At 35.9% G+C, this 20,982-nt stretch overlaps 2 protein-coding genes across 3 annotated transcripts in view; both read right to left on the reverse strand.

Annotated features, from left to right (window-relative positions):
* Positions 1 to 316: 316 nt before the first annotated feature.
* Positions 317 to 11,096, reverse strand: RNF7 (ring finger protein 7). 2 transcript variants are annotated; one of them, XM_051983356.1, is made up of 3 exons: positions 10,768 to 11,096; positions 5,741 to 5,788; positions 317 to 3,719 (listed from the first exon to the last, which is right to left on the reverse strand). In XM_051983356.1, the coding sequence occupies exons 1-3, from the start codon at positions 10,933 to 10,935 to the stop codon at positions 3,663 to 3,665; spliced, it is 273 nt and encodes a 90-aa protein (XP_051839316.1). In that variant the 5' UTR covers positions 10,936 to 11,096; the 3' UTR covers positions 317 to 3,662. The 2 variants fall into 2 exon arrangements, with proteins under 2 accessions (XP_051839316.1, XP_051839315.1); XM_051983355.1 differs by having other exon boundaries at positions 10,761 to 11,082.
* Positions 11,097 to 18,472: 7,376 nt separating this feature from the next.
* Positions 18,473 to 20,982, reverse strand: part of LOC127553002 (uncharacterized) — a 51,416-nt gene continuing 48,906 nt past the window's right edge. The window contains exons 9-10 of the mRNA XM_051983361.1: positions 19,056 to 19,193; positions 18,473 to 18,670 (exon numbers count right to left, since the gene is read on the reverse strand). Of these exons, the coding sequence (XP_051839321.1) occupies positions 19,069 to 19,193 (125 nt within the window). The 3' untranslated portion in view covers positions 18,473 to 18,670; positions 19,056 to 19,068. The remainder of the gene's footprint in view (positions 18,671 to 19,055; positions 19,194 to 20,982) is intronic.

Consider the following 20,982-nt stretch of genomic DNA (forward strand, 5'->3'; position numbering starts at 1 on the left):
GAAACATCATCATGGCTGGTGAAGCTGTCAATCAGTCCAGCTACTGTAGAAAGTGTTTGGAACAATGCCCAGAAAGTCACCAAACTGTGTGCTCTTTTGACCTTGCTCTCCCACCACCAGACCTATACTTTACCCAAAAGAAATCAAACAAAGGGGAAAAGGATCTGTATGTACAAAAATATTCACAGCAGTTCCTTTCATGGTAGGAAAAAAAAAACGGAAAACTATAGTGTTATCCTTTAGGGAAATGGCTGAACAAACTGCACATGAATGTAATGGAACACCAATGCACCACATGTAATGATAAAACCAACAATTTCAGCAGCAATTGGGAGGAACTTTATAGATAATGCAAAGTGACATAAGCAGAACCAGAACAATATTACAGAGAAAGACAACTTTGAAAAACTTTTAGAACTCTGAACAATGCACTGATAAAGCCCTAGTCCAAAACAACAGTCACCTATCTTTTCAAACAGAATAAATTTAAAATTAAATGTAAAATTTAATTAAAATTAAAATGTAAAATTTTCAGGTATGACATCTGGATTAATTTGTTTTGTTAAACTATGTAGACATGTATTGAAGGATGTATTTTGAATTATCTTAGTTACATGGGTTAACAAATGACAGATTAATGAAAAATATTTGCTATTTTTAAAAAAAAGTGTTATGTCAACTATTATTGCATCATTTGCATGTTTGGACAAATGGCTTAAAATTTTACATTTCATTCTAAATTTCCAAATTTGTAAGCACAAAGGTTTATAAAAATTGACACAGGGTTTTTTTTTTTTTTTTGAACTTTCATTTTAGAGGGCACAGAACATAATTTTTAATGCCTAGGGACCACCCAAACAACTTTAAATAACACATCAAAAGCACTTGAATATTTCTTACATAGTTCACTTTCTTACAATTTTATATGTTTAGACTCAGTAATAGAATACATTTTAACACTTTTTTTCTCAGTCATATAACTGTTATATTAGGATCCAATTAATCTAATTAATACAAAAATTTTGTACTTTATATTTTTCAGTTTTTAGAGTATCAAACAGAATGGAAATTTTCAAGTCAATGGCAATTACATGCACATAAAAATAACAGCTAGCTTTTATTGAATATATTCAAATGACAAAATAAATCTAAGTGCTCTAGATCAAGTGAAGAAAACAGAAAGAGTTAAAATATACATTCAAAGTGCTTAGTTTAAACCAAGAAAGACTAGATTATCCACTGGCTTTGTGAGTTATATGTTAGGGTAGTAACTTCAAAATAAGAATTACTTCATGAAGACATTAAAAACTATTACTGTAAAACCAATCTTCAATAGAAAATTTTAGATTTTATTAGTTACATGGATACACAAAGTTACAGAGCTTCACTATTTGATGAGATAATTAAAATTTTTTTCAATGTTAAAATGCATATAAAGTTTTAAAAACTAAAGACTTAAAATCATTGTCAATAAATATATGTATAATAAAAGTTATTATTTTAGCATTACTTTGGTCAAATGGGTGAAAAACATTCACTTTTACTTTTTGTGTGAGAATCTAACAGTATCTATCACACTATGCTCTTTTTGATCTAGCAATATGCACTCCACTTCAGATGACTATGCAGATTGGCTGATTATCACTCCAGGATGAGTATGATCAGTTTTGCTTTGTCTGATTTCCTCCTCCTCTCTACTCTCAGATGCTTATATATAAATGGTGAATTGTTAGGTGGTGGGATGTAACATCTTTTGCTATGGGATTGCCAAAGCAGCAGTTAATCAGCCAAAAACCATCCTCTTCCACAATTCATCTACATATTGTCACTCCTTTGACTAAAATAATTTAAAATTCTCACAATTTTCTCCTTCATTTTAAGGTCAAATACTAAGGTCACATTTCAAGGACATTCACCCCGTTAGAAAAATCTGCAAAACCTGCTATAAGTTTATTTTACAGTGATTAAAAACTCCCAAACTAAGGAGAAGACTGCAGCATTTTGAACTGAAAGGAACCTTAGAAAGTTCATCCAGATCCAAACCCTTGATTTGCAAAGATGAAAAAAATCATCTGGCATAAAGGAGATACATAAAGTAGCAGGGCCAGGATATAAACACAAGCTCTGCTTCTATTCTAGGCCTTTTCTGCTATACTGTGATACTTGGATGCAATTGTGTATTGGATTGGGTCATAGAAATACTGGAAAGCAACTTTACACAGAAAACCTAATAAACTCATGATAGATAAAATAAAGTCAATACATAAAAAACACCCCATAGTATTTAATTTTTCAAAATTTTATTACTCATAATCCTTTAGGTTTTCTATTCCTTTTTGGACTGTTGAAATGAAGTGCAGGACTACTGACTTCTGAAACAGAAGTAAATGGTTTTCTTCTTTGAAATTTTAAGATAAATCTCTCCCTCACATACACTCATAATCAATTTGTATTTTGGTACTTAGACGAAAGACATTAATGCTGACTACTCTGAAATTAATTGTCTCACATCCCAAATTTCTTCAGGTTGTCCACCAGTTCAATAAAAACTTTTCCCCCAAATGTAAACAAATGTTAACATTTAAAGGTTAAAATACAGCCAATAACTAATGCTAGCAAGCATTCAAATAATATATTTCAACATTTTAATCTCAGTTAAAATAATGACCATATGCATAGTTTTTAAAAAAGAAATATAAACAATCACAAAAGAATTAGATTATTTTAATATTTATTATGTCACAGTTCAAATAATTAAACAATGTAATAGACTCCTTAATCATTTATCAAATAGTGTTATATGATTGTAATTTTCTCATTAAAGTTCTAAGTAAATTAAACATCTTCTTGTAGATATTCAATATAAACCACCATTAAAGCAATATAAACATGTTAAAAATTAAAGTGTGATCTAGAAATACTTGTGTCCATAACTTATTGACTTTATAGAATTCTGGGTATAGATTTTACTTAAGAATCAAAGATACAGCCTTATAAGATGATCAAGATTCAATTTCTCATAGAGAGAGAAATATAACTTTTGGTTGCTCTGGCCATAAAATTTTTGTCTTGTTCTTAACAAAAACTTGAAAAGAAGCCCAAAGCCTGCAAACTGAAAGAATATTGCATAAATTATTTATTTTCAGGGGAAAAAAAATACTATTAGCACCAAACCATTTACAAGAATTAGACTTGAATGATCTTTCATTCATGTCAATAACTTTAAATGATTAACTATAAACATGCAAAATTCTCTTGTCTCAATGGAACTGACTCTCCTGATTCCCCTTTATCCTAGACTTTAATTAGATTAGGAAAGTCATTCACATTGAAGCTGTTTTCCTAACATGGCATTTCTAAGCATTATCTACAATTCACATCAAAGAAAGCAAAAAAAGTCACTATAACATACTGTTCTTACTTGTAGAGAAGTTCTAAAAAGAAAGGGGACCAAATGCCGCACCCTAACTTCAGCGACTGTCCAGCTCAATGCTTTTACCAAGACAAGACAAGTGGAGTGTCACCATCTTTGGAGGGCTCCGCCCAGTATGTGACATCCTCAGGGCATCAGACCCTGGCACTCGATGATACCCAGGGCTTTCATTTGCCTATTCTCTGGACCACCCAATCCTGTTGGCACAGGGGGCAGCGATTGTTCTGTTTCACCCACAGGGACATGCAGCAGTTATGGAAGGAATGGTTACACTCTCCCCAGACCACTGAAAGAAAAACAAAAACAAACTTAATATAATTTTCAACTTAAATTATTGAACTCAACATTAAAGTCATGTTATCTAGTCATTGAACTTACTGTTATATGAAAAGGAAATAAGCCATTTCATAATTTCCCTTTTAAAATGTTATGAAAAATGTCAACAGCATAGCTGTTGAATACCATAGTTAGATGACTATGCCACAAATGTGCTAAATATATGTAGGCAGGTAATGCTTTAAAAAGATACAGGCTATATTTGAGTGTCAAAATTAGTCAACATACAACAATATTATATTAATTAATGCAAAATTTTAATTATATGGCTTACTAAACATTTTCAGCTTCTAGAAATGATAATTATCAAAATTTCTTTAAAAGTAAGTTTCTATATACATATTGAAAACCATTCTAAGAGCTAGCCCTATTGCAATAGGATGACTTATGGATTTTTTCAAGGAAAAATAAATTTTAAATTTAATTTTTCTATTAATATGTAATTGTCAATATGCTCTGATCTCTTAAAAAGGCAACTTTATTAAAGTACTAGTTTCCCTAACTGTCCTAAGATGCTTACAATTTTCCTTTGATTTTAGAAATATTTTAAGTTATATTTTGCTGTCATATGACTCCTAATTAATTTGATTATATACATAAACATAAAATTTTTGTCCTTTCCTTTCTTAGCATTGTGTCTAATACTGAAAGATGATCTTATTGACGTACTATCAGTAGAGAATGCAGAGTTCTCTTTCCATTAGTGATAGACTGTGCCAGTCATCCATATTTTCAGTCATTTTTTGGGTATCAAAACAACATTTTTAAATTAAAAATATATTGAATATCTGTAATATGCAGAGTATATTTTTCAGTATTGGTTTATTTATGTAATTTTTTTTTAGGGGAAAGTATATTGTAGGTATGGTTCCAACTCCTTTCACTACAGAAGGATAAAAGAGAGGTTGAAGAGATTGGAGATCAAGCAGTGAGGGCTTCCAAGAGGAAGCTGTAACTTAAAGGACAAGAGGAACACAATACAGGTAGGGAGGATATTCATTCAACAAACATTAAGAGCTAAGCAAACTTTATGGGAATAAGGAGCAGAAAACCAAAGGCATTTTAAATTTTAAACAAGTTAGGAAAGTATTTCTGGGAACAGTAAATAAGCAATTCAATCTGGCTGGGGGCATCTGGTATAGAACAGAAATAAGGCTGGAAAAGTAAGGTGTTTCCAGACCATGTCAGCCTGGAGTGAAGCAAAGCAAAAAATAAAAGGGAAAGAATCCCTGGAATTAAATGGAGAGGATCAAGAAAGAACAAAAGAATGGTTTCTTTTAGAGCCAAAATTAAGAGTAGAGGTGGGAGAAATGATACCAAGGATACCAATAAGAAATGACTTACAGGAAAGTCAACCTTTTATTTCCTCAGTATTTTAAAATATTTTGCAAGATAAATGTGCTAAAAGAGGATTTTAAAAGCTGAAGCATATAAAATGTTTAAAAATACTTAAATATTTAGGTTAAGATGTTTGTATTAACATCTCATCACTCAATATTTACAGTTATTCCATAAAGAATAGAGTATTATCTTGTAGGCCTCTCCAAATTATGATCAAATGTTTTATATATGCAGAAATACTACTAAAACAAAAAAGGGGTCAAATAATAATAATACCATAAAATATTCCTAAAAAAACCTAATCAAAAGTTAACTCCAAATTCTACTATAAAGTTGAATGATGTTTTAATAATTCTCTCTTTAATAACTTTCTTGATAAAAGACATAACTAGTTCCTATTTATATTAAAATGTCAGCAATTTCCACTTCTAATATAGTAATTTTTTGAGCCTATAAGAAGATAGTTGCAAATTACAGTAAGTACTTTTGAATACATTTGTTTTTTACATTAATAAACACTGCTTTACAGTGGACTGGTTGTATACTGATAAATTTCATCTTAAAATTGCAAACATTCCCACTGAGAAAAAAACCTTCAGTTGAAAAACTAAGAACAAAATTACAACATACCAACACAATCTTCTTGTTTATTTTCAGCTTGACATCTAAGACAGGCATCTAAAAGTAAAACAAACAGCAATTCTCAATCTGATGCTCAGAATGCAATTTAAAAAACTTTTATACTTCAAAGACAAATAAAAGCCCTACAGCTTAATAAAGAAGATAAAAACCTTCAATACTCGATTTTCATCCAGATTTAAACATTTTAAGATGAATATTTAAAGCAAAAAGCACAATACTTATTAGTTATGATCAGAAGTAGTTTCAGAAAGCATACAAAATACCCCCCCCCTTGCATTTTTACAAACTCAAAAGACTGAGCATGTACATACACACACACACACACACACCCCACCCCATGGGCAAAGTATGTCAAAAATATTTCAAGTTAAAGTCCAAATAACATCTATGTGAATAATGAGATATGAGCACACCCATAAACACCAAAATAAAGAGTAATTTATTTTTGAAACAATCCTTTTAAAGAAATCATTCACAATCTGTTCACTCTTCTCCAAAACTCTCCCATTTTTCCAAAGCATACTTGCTTGAATTATTCATTCTTTAGTCTAAGAGTTTCCCTTACTCTTAGTTACTTCCTAGTTTTTCCCATATGGTGATTCAGAACAAATTTAAAATAAACTTTTTGAATATTTCTAGTCTTCACTTACTATTTCATTCATAAATACCTGGATTTTTCTTTCTTTTAAAAAAAAATCTCACTAGAAAGATGTAGCAGCAGAGAAGTAGGACTGAAAGGGTTATTAGTGGTTTTTCTAGTTGAATTCTACTGAGGTCCACCGACATTCCAAGGTCACAAAGGTAGTACTCCTCTGACTCCATATTTCATACTTCCCATTGGACTATGCCATGGAGTGGTCCTTCAAGCCTTATCTATTTGAAATGTAAGTATTTAACTGAATAAACTTGTAAAAAACTGCAGTTATTCTTCAGTGGAAAACCTTGGGAACAGGAAAGTAAAGAGTTAAGCATATTCTGGGCACCTCAGAAAAGACTAGCTCCCTGGCTGTGGGGAAGATTCCTGGTCAGACTCATTTAAGATGGGAACTTAAGGGCTTCCACCCACTATCACAGAGAGATTAGGTTCCCTCAGAGAAATAGCTGTTAATAATACTTACTGTTTTGGTAATAATCATAATTACCAGTACTGACATAGAGCTTTAAGGATTGAAAAGTGCTACACAAATATTACGTTATTTCCCCCCTCACAACAACTGGGGAGAGAGGGAGAGGTGACATTATCCCCTCCTTGTCCACACAGCTTGGGAGGCTGCTTTGGAACTCGGGTCTTCCTAACTCCGGTTCCAGCTCTCTACCCATTAGGCTCTCTAGATGCCTTTCTTAAAAACGATTCACAAGAGGGTCACCAGGAGGAAAAAGTACTGGACCGGGTGCTAGCAAACCCAGGCTTCGAAGGACAGTGATGTGGCCCCTCTCTGGGCTCCAGTGTCCCAAATAGTCTCTGAAATCTGTTTTTGAATCAGAATTTTGTCGGTGATCAAGGAGTTTCCTTACCTAGGTTCACACCTAAGAACAACTATCATTTACACAATACTTAAGATTTACAGAGCACTTTATATTTCATTTAATTTTCACTACAATTTGGTGAGGTAAGAGTTATTATTATAATGATTCTATCCCCATTTTACAAATAACTTGCCTAGGAGTCATCCCTGAGACCCAGGTTCGGACCACCATGCCATCTAGTTGACTCATTTTTAGTGTTCCTCTATGTTTTGGCTTATTAAAAAGTCACTGTGAAATAAGAGCCTGGAAAGGTCCATTAAATATAAGAGACATGTACACACCTAAATTTTAAGTGGGAGATTACATTTGTTGTAATATAGAAATGGGCCCTTTCTTTCTCCTTTATTTTGAATATAGCTTCCACAAAATTAGATGTGATTTTTTGTAAAGTAAAAAAGAAGACAGAAGCAGTAGAAAACATCTTTTAATGCTAAAAGTGAAAAAGAATTTTCTGTAAAAACAGATATACTATCACTCACATTTTCCCCCTTCTCAATGCTTTTAATAGTTGTTCAATAAAGAATGACACTCCATAGATTTTTCTCTCTCAAGATAGACTTTGCTGAATTAAGACCACCTTTTTTTATTTATTTATTTTTACCATGTTTTTATTCCTTTTGGAGAGAATTATTCTAGATTGGCAAGAAAGACGGCCTCATAAAATTTAAAAAAGAAATGAAACAAATTAACTCCCTACCTCTTTCTCAGTTTACTCTGGACTTCAGCATGAAGAGACTAGGAACTAGGGTCACACAGGTGTTCTAACATGGTCAGATATTCTCTACCTTTGGCAATACCCTGAAGCCAATGGCTCCTCTGATTATAGTACATACATACTACATCCTATTCTCAATCAAGCACCCCTCCCCCATATCCTCTCCTAAAAGGATCCTGGGAAGCGCTCCCTGGCTGGCTTAGCTCATCCTGGTGCTTCACTAGCACAGACAGCAAGCCTTTCATCTACTCCCTGACCTCTTCCTTCGGCAACAGTCAATTTCATAAGTAGCAGACCAGGAAACTGACAAATCTCAGAGCAAGACTCTCAAAAGAAATTACTGATGACTGAAATCAAGGGCCCAATCTGATTAATGTACATTTTATTCAAATGAATGATACATTTTATATGATATGAAGCTGAACAAAATCTTAAGGCCATTAAGGCCATAAACATCTGGACTCTGCTCCCAAAGACTTGCTTTAGATTCAATATCAAAACTCAGAATGAGATCTAATATTTGACAAAAGCACAAAACCTTAATTTTACCTTTTTACTATAAACTCTCCCTGGGTTTCCATGATGCTCATACACACCTTAAGTAGGAAATTACTTGTTTTTACTTCTAGTATTACTGCCATTCACTTAGTCTGTAGTAATTACATTTATTAATTAGTAATTCAGGACAGACATGGTTTGGTTAAAAAAATTAATCTCTCAATACTGTTACTTGATTGACTATTCACTTGATTTTAGCAGCCCATAAGTGAAATGTTTGTAGTATACATTCCAGAATACTTCTACACTAAAACAACCTAATTGTTCTAAATCTCTATCATCAATGTGGCAAGCACAGAATTAGTTATTTGAATTCTTGTATACACTTGGCCTTCAAGTATTTTTACTTTATATCATTTGTCACCTAGAAGTTTCTATATTTTTATTTAGTGTTTCAAGTAATTGTCTTGGTAAAAAACAGAAAATGACTTTCTGAACCCTCCAAATGCAGAATGAAGGTTGAAAATGTTTCCACTTTTAAACAAAAAGTAACCTTGGGAATGAATTTTTAGTGAGGTATGCTTTCATATCAAAGATATGCTACAAATGAAAAGTAACTTTTAACCACATATGTTCATTTTTGAAAACCAGAACTTTTGCTCATTCATGGCAAGTTCTTTTATAGCTCTATGTAAGAAAAGTAACACTAGAAATCTTAAAAAAAATAAACTAACAAGTTTTTTTCCTTCAACTAAAAAATAGCACCTAAATGAAAAATTTAGACTGCATTTCTCCTGTAGGAGGGAAAATTAAACTATAGACCAAACACGAAAAGAATAGACATTAAGTTCTAATGAAATTCTATTAAAAAAATTCAAAATATATGCATTTTGAATAACAGTACTACAAATTATCCTTGAAATGAAGGAATAAAAAAGATACAGGATACTGAAGATCGCCAAATATGCTTACCAATCTCATTCCTTTAGGAGAAAATCTTATCTAAAATTTGATTCCCCTCCCCCAACAACTCTGAAGCTCTTATTTTAGTTCCCAAAGTATAAAAAGCTTAATTTTTTTTAACACGATTTTTTCTTTGCCTCACCCTCCCCTCCAAACATTAACATATCAAGAAATTTATTCTTTAGTGTTCTGTTCTTTATCATATTTTGTATTTAATTAGTACTCTTCCAAGGAGATGAGAGCAAATGATTTCACCTGTCTGGATCTGTTCTCTGATCTATAAAAAGTAAAACTAGATCACCTTTCTCCTTCCATTTCTAGATCCTAAGAGACAAACGACGTCTGAAAAGACAAATTTGTCTGTGCAAACTCTTATTAAAATGCTTCGTTTAAGGATTCTTTTATTCTAAAATAGTAATTCAAATTAAAAAATAAAATTATGCTTTCAGCAAAAGCAAAAATTAGATTTCATTTAATAGACTGTCCAGGATCCCAACAAGCCAATCTATCTACTAGCCGCCAAGAAATCGCGAAATGACCCCAGGGGGGCTGAAACTGATCAAAACCCTGAGTCCTCGCGTCCCTACGCGCGCTTTGGGCCCCTCACTCTCTGATCTCTAAGCGGAGTGCCCTCTCCTCTTACGGGGGCGAAGTGAACAAGGCTACCGAGTCTTTGTGAATATTTTGGGGGGCAGCCAGCACAGGGCCGGGATCGGGAGGGGCGCCTCTCGCGCTTCGCACCCCAGCGGTCACGTTTAAGCTTCAGCACACTGAGTCACGTGTAGATGAATGGGAGATGTGCATGCGTGCATGTAGATTGCATGCGGGCGTGTGTGCACGCCCTGGAAAGCTGCTTGGCGACTATGAGTGCCACGGAAGGGGCCGAATAGGGACGCAGGCACGGGGTTTCTCAGCACCCCGCGGGGGAGCCTTGGAGGCAGCCTCTGGGATGGAGACCAGCCTCAGTTTCCTCGACTGTCACACCCGGACCATCCAGGTTCCGCAAGGAATCCCTCTCAATAGAACACGAGACCCTCCTTCCCCCCAACCACACCTCCCTCCGAGGGGTTCCTTCCCCTCCAACCTCCGTGAATAGAGGGCCTGGGCTGCCTCCGGATGGAAGGGCCTGTGGACACACGTGGGTTTGAGCTCGCGCGTGCTTGTTTCACTCAGGGCCCTGAAGCGGGCCGGACTCCCGCGGAGAAGTGCGTGACTGGGGGGGAGGAGGAGGACCCGCACCGCGTGCGGGCCCGGCCAGGCCGCGGAGGCCGCGCGGCAGCCCCGGGCTCGCGTGGCAGCGCTTACCCATCACCTGGACCCGGCAGATGGCGCACGTGTCGCACTCCACGTCCCAGCTCCACATAGCCACCGCGTTCCATTTCTTAAGGGAGAACATCTTGTCGCCAGCGGCCTTGGAGCCCGAGCTGCCCGAGTGCGAGGCCGGCGCGCCGGGTTCTTCTCCGTCCTCCACGTCGGCCATGGCGGCACGGGCGGGCCCGGCCGGCCGGCGGGGGAGAGGCTTGGGGCGAGCGCGGCGGGGAGCTATGGCGGCGGGGCCGAGCTTCCTCGGGAGAGGCTGCAGCTCCCTCCAGAGGCGGCCCCGGGGAAGAGCTGGCTGACCGTTAGTTACCGAACCCGCCGCTTACGCCACCGCTTACGTCGCCTGAGCTGCCCGTGGACGCCTGCGTCGCCCGGGATTGGAGGGATCAGCGTGACATCACCTTGGACGGGCCGGATAAGTCCCGACTCCTCGCCGGCCGGTTCTGCACATGCGTATACGCCTGGCCTTCCTACGAGATGTGCCCGAGGGATGCCTTCAACCGGGCACTGGCGATCCCAAGCTCTGAAGTCCCGTGGGAAGCCTAGGCCTAATGAGCAGCCCCCTTGTTGTCAGATCTCCCTCGGGCTAGGCGCCGTGCTAGGGACTAGGGATCAGAATACATCCACCGGCACGTGCAGGGAACTAGGACGATTCTGCCGCCAACATTCACCAATCGTGTGACGCCACTGGCAGCCGCGATTTCCTCCTCTGTAAAGTGGGCATCATACCAGCACTACCCAGCTTCCAGAGCTATTGTGAGGATCCAATGAGATCATATTTGTAAAACACTTAGTACTATGCTAGTCACTTAGTAGGTGCTTAATAAATGCATTTTCTTCCTCTGGCTCAGTTTCCTTCACCGTAAAATAGGGATAAAGTATCTACTTCCTAGAGTCATTGTGAGGATCAAATTAAATAATTTAAATAAAATGATAATATTTGTAAATGGATTAGAACAATGTCTGATATTAGGTGTTTAATAAATTCAGCCTCAGTTTCTTTATCTATGAAGTGGGCAAATAGTACTTATGATACAGGATGATGATAAGAATACAGTGAGATAAAGCACTTTTAAAACCATAAAATGCTGTATAAATAACAGCTATTATTCTTTTCTCCTCCCTACACTTTCTCGGTGACCTTTTGCCATCTCTCTGGTAGGCTTGTTTGCCTACTCCATGGCAGCCCTCTGCCTGTTACTATTTTCTTAAGTCAGCAGTGGGCAACGGGTTTGGGGGGAAGGGGAAAGGAACATTCCTCACAAGGCTCTTTTTGAGTGTAAATATCCTTTATACATAATTATTGGGTACCTGTAAATGCCAGAGCGCTAAGATACCAGGAAAGATGAGGATCACGGGGATATTACTTAGAGAATTTTGAGTCTAATCATACTAGTCTAAAAACCATACTAGGTTGATTATAAATAAGCAATATGAAAAAGGAAAAAATCATAGATTGGTTGAAAGGAGGAGAAAGTCTCCTCCAGGGAGAAGGAATGACACATAGTACAGTGATTGGGAGGCCAGAGAAATATTCCTGGAAACATTAAATTTATCTGACTGGAATGGAAACAGAAGAGTCTAGGAGGGCTTCATTATCCTTAGTAAAGGAAGAATTTGAGGATTGGCTGGGGACTGTGATGGAGTGAATTGAGTATAAAGAAGAATTTAGAAAAAAATGAATTATTCAGTATCAGGAGTTTAAAGGAATGGACAAAAAGTGCAGAATTAGAGAACTAAAAATATAGATTGGGAAATCATATTTGAACATAACATATTTGTGGCTCTATGTTAAAAAGTGAGTCAGATATTTACTAAGTACTCAAAAACAAGCATAGCCCTCACTAAATTTGGAACTCATTCATATAACCAGTACTTGTGGGCAGTAAGTATATTCATAGCACAGTGGGAGGCACTAAGGGGAAAACTATGTGGCACGAGGACCTTATGGATAAGAGGGACATTGTGCAATGTCCACCTCCTTGTGTTTGCTTCCATGTCTGGGACTAGACAGGCTAGCTTGTTTGTACAGTATCATGATCAGATGATGGGACAAAGATCCCTTCCTTCCACTTTCTGTCCTCCTGACCAGCGTTAGTGCTGACCAGATCAGCAGTCCTTGGGGCCGTCCCCTCACCCTAGAAGGAAGAATGAACCAGCAGGGAGCCAAAGCAGGGGCTAAACCAGGATAACAGGGAATGGGGTAAACCAAGACCTTGCCCTTCACTGGTCCTGTGAATTATGAGGACTCTAGAAGGCTGACAGCAATTGGTGGTACTTTTAAGTCAGAAAGACTATGACTTTAGGCTTGGGGATATGGTCACCTCTTTATGTAGGAAAATCATTTTCTACATCTACTGGTCAGAATATTTTCAGCAAAGCCAAAAGTCCTTTTTAGGAAGCTAAATAGATGCTGAAGTTTTTTGGGTTAAAGGTATCCGTAAAGTGGTTCCTGAATACTTGTCCAAAAATTCTGGTTCTACCCTCTGATACAGCAACATCACTACTAGGTCTGTATCCCAAGAAGATCAAAGAAAAAGGAAAGATACGTGTGTGTGTGTGTGTGTGTGTGTGTGTACAAAAATATTAACAGCAGCTCTTTTTTTTTGTTGTTGTTGCAATGGTAAAGAATTGAAAATTGAAGGGATGGTTATCAATTGAGGAAATGGATGAGCAAGTTGTAACATATGGTTGTGATAGAATTCTATTGCACTTTAAGAAATGACAAGGGGTAGTTCAGAACATTCTGGTTCTACTCTTTGATCCAGCAACATCACTGCTAGGTCTGTATCCCAAAGAGATCAAAGAAAAAGGAAAAAAGAGCTATGTATGTACAAAAATATTCATAGCAACTCTTTCTGAGGTTGTAAAGAAGTGGAAATTGAGGAATTGCTCATTAGTTCAGGAAAAGGAGGAGCAAGTTGTGATATATGGTTGTTATGGAATTCTATTATAATATAAGAAATGATAAGGGGGGTAAATTTCAGAAAAACATTTTAAGACCCAAATGAACTGATGCAAAGTAAACTGAAAAGAACCGGAGGTCATTGTGCACAACAATAGAAATGTTGAAATGGTGACCAGTTGTCTACTTTAACCTATACAGTATTCTAAGATAATTCCAAAGGACTCATGATGAAAAAAAAATTTACATACAGAGAGAGAATTGATGAACTCTGGAAATTGAAGTGTAGTTTTCTTACTTTATATTTTTTGCTTTTTTGTAACATGGCTGATATGGAACTATGTTTTACATGATTTCACATGTACAATTGATATGTTGTTTGCCTTCTCAGTGGGTGGGAAAGGGCAGGATGGAGGGAGGGAATCTGGAACTCAAAATTTAAAAAGAAAGGAATGTTAAAAAAAATAATAAAATTTTAAAAAAAGAAATAAAAACACTCTGGTTCATGCCATCCCCAGGGGAACCCTGGGAACATCAGGCTGTGTCACATTTTGCTCTCCCTCAGTCCATCTGCAGGCACTCAAAGGCTTATAAGACATTGAATATAGAACAAGCTTTGTTGTATTTGGTCAAAAAATAAATCCCTCAACTGTCAGGAAAACTAGTGCTCCATCTGGGGTATAACAAATTTTTTTGGTGGTGTATCTCACCCTTCCTTTTTATCTATACAGTCCATTTGACTCACAGTACCAGAAAAAGGGTAAGTTTTGTGCTTTGTGCTTGTAGTTTCCTAATGCAATGATCTCTCTTATCAGCCAGGTCAAAGATAGGGTTTATAATATGGTTGCCATTTCAGTGTCTCTGGAGTTGGCTTCTCAGGGCATATAGTTCCTTTTAGGAGCTACGTGAATAAGATACATGTATATCTTGACTTTTCCCCTATAGACCATATGTTCCTTCATTTCCTTTTTCGCATTTATTTTGCAAAATCCTCATGAATGGAGGAAAAGAAGCTTACCAAGCAAAAGCAGAAGGTTCATTGAAAATGCACTATATTATTCTCCCAGTTAAAGATGTTCAGGTTCTGAAACTTAACCTCAGTATACCATCTACTCCCTAATGCAACAGTAAACTCTGGAATTCTCAGCACATTTACTATCTACCTAGGCACTGAAAAAGTGGTACTAGAAATTTTTTTTAGTGTCAATATTTTTATTCATTTCTGATGAATACCTTATCATACTTTCTAAAGGGATCTTTGCAAACTTCCTTTCACATCTGGACTCTAAATATATCTCACCCCCTCTCAGCAAATGACCTTACTTCCTATTTTATTGAGAAAAATGTGATCATCAGCAGGACTTCTTAAACTTTTTCCACTCATGACCCCTTTTTGCCTGAGAAATTTTTATGTGATTCTGATATATAGGTATATAAAATAGGTATACAAATAAATATTTACTGATAATAAATCACAATTTCACAACTCCTACATTCAGTTATGAGATCCCAAATAGGGTCACAACCCATAGTTTAAGAAGCTAGGATCTATTGGAAATTCTGTTGACTTCCATCTTCCATATTTTAATATCTCACTATGTCCACCCATCTTTTCTTCCTTCCTAGGAGAAAAAGATAATGAAGTATGCTCTTTTTTCTTCCCTTTTCTCTTTATATCTTTCCCTTGGTGAGAGGATCCATTGTCATGATTTTATTTATCACTCTAAGCAGATGATTACTAAATCTGTATGATCATTCCTGTTTTTTTTTTTTTTTCTGTGTGACAAGCCAGCATTTCCTACCACCTGTTTCTCTTTTCCACTTTGGCATCCTGATATTACCTTAAACACAGTATGTTCAAACTGAATTTATTATCATCTCTCTAAAAGTGGCTTCCCTCTGTGTGTATTGCTCACTATTCATAGGACATTAGGTAAAATACTTCATAAAGAACCTTAAAGTCTAATGCATTTCTAAATCCTGTCATTAGCAAACTTCCCCATTTGTTAGTGGAATCACAAGTCTTCCAGGCTCAGAAGCCTGTTATTCTTGACTCCATCCTGTCCTTTGGCCATTTGTTCTATATATCCAATTAATTTATAAGCCTGTGCAGAAGTGAGCCCTATTTTTTAACCAAGTGGGCACTTGTTTTAGAAGTTCTGATATGAGCTCTACCACTTTTTTAATTGGTTATATCATCACAACTGTTCCTGGTTATATCATCACAACTGGTAGGAGGCAGGTGGTTGTATTACTATATCACTAGTGATGTATTTCCATTAAGTACTTTCATCTCTTCAAAAACTCCTTTCACAAAGCTTGACAGGGAAGTAACTATGACCATTTTTGCTCTTTTTTTCTTCACACAAGTCTATCTTCATGCTTGCTCCTTCCTTTTCTACTAGCTCTATAAAAATATTTTTCTTTTATGGATGAAAAGAAGTCTTCTGAAATCTCTTTTCTTTAGAAGACTGAGGGAATTCTTTTTTAAAAATCAAGAAATATTTAAACAGTTTTGTTAAATGAATCTAAAATAAATAAATTTCAATAAAATTGTAGCTTTAGGGAGGACAGGGATAGTTGATGTGGACTATGAGTCCTGGTTACACATCTTTGCTGTCTCCCAAGTATTGCCAGTAAGGTCTGCCCTTAACCCTTGACCTGTTGGCACCTGGACCCAAATTTAGCCTAAATCCTTCTTCCAGATGGTTTACTGTTTGGTAAATAGCTTCTGCTAAGGATACAAAGATACCCTTCCTCCCATCTTAATAATAGTTGATCCCTAGTTGTTTTGACCTGTGGCTCAGTATAGGCTCAGGCATTTTTGTCTCCGCTTCTTTGATTCTGTTGATAAGCTCTCATTCCCCCAGAATTCTCACCCTGCTCTCCCTCCTAGACTCACCATCACCACCATCACTCCCAGTCAACTGGTCCCTTCCTTTTATCTGGTCCAATATGATGGGTAAGATGGCTATTCCCCAAAACTTAGTATTTAGACTTTGTCCTTTTTGTCTTTAAAATCAGAAAATTGTAGATTTAGATTTGGGAAAGGGCATTGGAGCTTATTTAGTTCAACCCCTTTGTTTTACAGATAAGAAGGCTGAAGTACAGTGAGGTTAAATGCCTTGCCTAAGGTCATACTGGCACTAAATCACTTAATCTTTCTGGATCTCAATTTCTTTATCTGTAAAAATGAGAGACCAGGAATCAGTAGGCTTCATCAAGCATAGATCATCTCAGACTAACCCCCTTTCCCTTTTTGACAATTATTATGGCAGTGGAAGAGGGGTGCTATGGATATAGTTTGCCTAGCAAAGCTTCAGATAAAGTAGCTTGTACTATTCTTGGTGAGAAGATGGATATAAATGGATTAGACAATCATATGATCAGATGGGTATAGAACTGGTTGATGGTATGTCAGATTTGCAGGAGTTTGCCTTATATGTACTCTAGGATTGTTCTCAGGCTGTTTAACATTGTTATTATCAACGTGGATAAAAAACCAATAGGGCAGGCTCGTCAATCATTTTTAGACAATCAATATCTAGAAGGATGGGAACATGCTAGAGAACTTGACTAAATCTAACAATGTAAACTTTAATAGGGGAAAATGTAAAATTTTATCATTGAATAATTTTTTTAAAAATCTACTTGACAAGTTCAAAATGGTAGAGTTAGATAGTAACTGTTTTGAAGATGTTCTAGTGGTTTTAGTGAACTGCAATCTCAATATGAGTTGGTTGTGTGAAATGGCAGCCAAAAAGTTAATGCTTTCAAAATAGTTTCCATTTATTAATTACTTACATTAAATTAATATATTAATGACAATTTATTAATTAAATCATGAATGAATTATTGCCAGAACCAAAGTTTATTTTCAGTTGTTGTCTTTCTTGATATCTCTGTATTATACTGTTGACCACATTGGTTTTCTAGATTCTTTCCTCAGTTTTTGTGACATTGCTTTTTTCCTAATTCTCCTCTTTGCTGTTTGTCTACTCTTTTTTACTCTTCTTTGCTAGATTATCTTTCATATCTTATCCCCGTGTGGATTTATAGCAGAGCTCTTATTCTAGACTTTTAAAAATTCTTATATTCATGGGTTCGATTAGCTTCTTTATCCAGATAACTCCTAGATCTATATATTTAAATCTAACCTCTCTCCTGAACTTTATCTTATTAACTTATTAACTTATATTATTAACTTATTATTAACTGCTTATTAACTATATGAAAAACTTAAAATTTAAAATGAGCTATTGTCTCACTCATTTTTCCTCCCAGTTCTCTTCTTAATTTCTCCATTTCTGTTGAGAGCGCTATTAACATCCTTTTAATCATTTAGGTTCATTATTGAGGAATTACTCTTGATTTCTTACTCTTTCTTATCATACATAGTCAATGAGGTGCCAAATACCTTTACAGCATCTCTTACATTTGTCCCCTTCTCAATACTCATTAACTACCATCCAAGGTCAGTTTCTTATCACATTTTGTTCTGTATTTCCTATAGTAAACACAATGAAGATGGCAGTCATCTGAGAAATATTTGTTGAATATGTTGTTGCTTGACTTTCATAAAGAAGTAGAATGACTGAAAGTTCTCCCCTTTGGGAAAGAAGGTGCTTTTCAAGGAAGTGGTATTTAGAGAATAGCTCCTCTTCCCAAACATACCCACACAAACTTATGACATTGGAAATAAGATTAATTTTTACTTAGCTAGGTTAATAGCATGGTTACTTTTAATCCAGTAGAAACTATACTTGCTCAAGAAAAGGAGAAATCCCAGAGTAAGATTTAATTTGTTTTACTGAGTTTCCTTTGGCAAAGCAACTTTTTATAAATGTGATAAGTGTAATATAAGAAAAGTGTATTTTTCCTCAGTCGTAAAATTACTCTTATTTAGTAATGTTATTTCTCATTCACGTTGTCTTTATATCCATAACAGTTTGTCCATGGGAATAAATGGAGTTTATATTCGGATTTTGGTCTGTGAAATAATGAAAAAGAAACATAAACTTGACATAAAAAGACTACTTTCCCACAATAGGTAATCAATTTATGGAACTAATTGCCATACCAATTCAATTCATAAATCTAAATCCAAAAAAGTTAGATAAATTCATAGATATAGTTATATATTTGATTATTGTAAAACTGGAATGTCCTGGAGGAATGTTCCTAACCTTTGAGAGCCACTTTGACCTTCTAATACAAGGAGAGAAAATGCCAGTTTCAGAGATGGAGTGAATTACTGGATGGTTCTGACCAAATGCTGTGATTCTTATAATTGCATATTGACACCTTACCCCTCTTATCTTTATTAGCTACACTCCCTAACTTTCATAAGGCCTTCCTGGTGATTATCTACTTACCCAAACACATGGACTATTCTTTACTTATCTTCTTTTTCTTTTGGGCAGAAACAAATTTCTTACTGTTATTCCAAATGGATCTGAAGATATCTGAAGAAATCTGTGGAGTGACTATAATTTCTAAGTTTGACAGTTTACCTACAGAAAGAAGATAGGAAGAAAGGATGTTCATTTTCTTTCTGGCACAGCATCTAGTTATTTCTCTCTGATAGGAAAGTGAGGTGTATTCATTTTCTTCCTGTATTATTGCTAGTTATGTGTTCTTCCTTTCTTTTATAAATTACAGAATCACAGAATTTCAGTATTGAAAAATTAAACCTGCAGGTCACTTAGTTTAACCTCTGACTCATAGATTCTCCTCTATAACATAGGTCATCTATCCTTTCCTTAAAGAGTCCTAGGAAAGTAGGAATCATTACCACTTATAGATGTTTCTATTGTTATCAGATTTTCCCCCCCAGGACATCTAGTCTAAATTTGTCTCGATGAGGCTTCTATCAATTGCTATTAGTTTTGTCCTTTGGAATCAAACAGAACAAAAATAATTCTTGTTCCACATACAACTTTTTAAATCCTTAAAGACCAAGGTATCTTTGAATGAGGGCATCTCACAGACTATCTGGTCCAATTTGAATCTGAATAGAAATCAGTTCTCTGATATCCTTGGCATGTAGTCATCCAGTTTCATTCAAAGATCTACACTGAGAAGAAGCCATGCCAAATGGCTAGATGATAAAGCCTTAGACCTGGAGTCAGGAATATCTGAGTTCAGACCCTGGTTCAGGTAATATCTCTATGAGCTGGGTCAAGTCATTTAACTCTCTCAGTTTCCATTTAAAATGGGATTAATAATATTACCTAATTCCCAAAGATTGTTATGTGGATATAATAAGATTACAGCTATAAGGGATGTTCTTTGAGTTTGCAAAATGCTATATAAATAATGCTAACTCTTATAGTTATTCATTTATTTGTATGGGGCCCAAACCATTCTACCTTGGACAGCTCCATTGTGACAGCATTTTCTCTTGCAGTGATTGGAAACCTAATTCTGTACAACCTTCATCCTTTGTTCCTAGTTTTGCCTTCTGTGGTCAATCAGAAAATTTCCATATAATTTCTTCTTCCATGTAATAGCTCTTTTTTTTCATATAACTTTCCAGTTTTACAGAACATACCAGTTTTCATCAAGATAAATGGTAACACATTTTAAGTTAAAAAATAAACTTATTGCTGTTGTTCAGTGTATCTTTCATGATACTACCTTAAGGTTTTCTTGGCAAAGATACTAGAGTGGTTTGCTGTATCCTTTTCCAGATTATTTTTACAGATGAGGAAACTGAGGCAAACTGGGTTAAGTGACTTTAGTGACTTTCCCAGGAGGCCTCATAGCTGGTAAGTATCCGAGACCAGATTTGAACTCAGGAAGAAGAGTCTATTTAACTCCAGACTTAGCACTCTATCCACTGTGCTGTCTAGCTGCCCTAAACTTAATACCGTCCCTTATTAATTCAAATAATTAATCAACAAACAGGTATCAAGATCTTCATTTGTGGAACATAATTTTAAAGTGGACATTCTGGAGATATTTTGAACTTAACAAGTCCAAAACAAATTTATCACTTTTGCTCAACCCTGCCACGTATCCAAACTTCCCTCTTTCTCTTGAAGTCATTGCTATTCTTCTAGTCTGCCAGGTCTGTGACTTTGACTTCTCACTCTCTTTCACTCTATAATCCAATCATTTGCAAAATTTTGCCATTTTTACTTCTACAGCTCTCAAATCTTCCCTTTTTTCCACTAACATAGATATTACCTTAGTTCAAACCCTCATCACATATTATCTAGATTATTGCAACATCCTTCTGATCTCAACTCATCATTCCATTCCATTCTCCTCACTGGTATAAAAAATGATTTTCCTTAA

The sequence above is a fragment of the Antechinus flavipes genome, chromosome 3 (assembly GCF_016432865.1).
Source record: "Antechinus flavipes isolate AdamAnt ecotype Samford, QLD, Australia chromosome 3, AdamAnt_v2, whole genome shotgun sequence".
Classification (NCBI taxonomy): domain Eukaryota; kingdom Metazoa; phylum Chordata; class Mammalia; order Dasyuromorphia; family Dasyuridae; genus Antechinus; species Antechinus flavipes.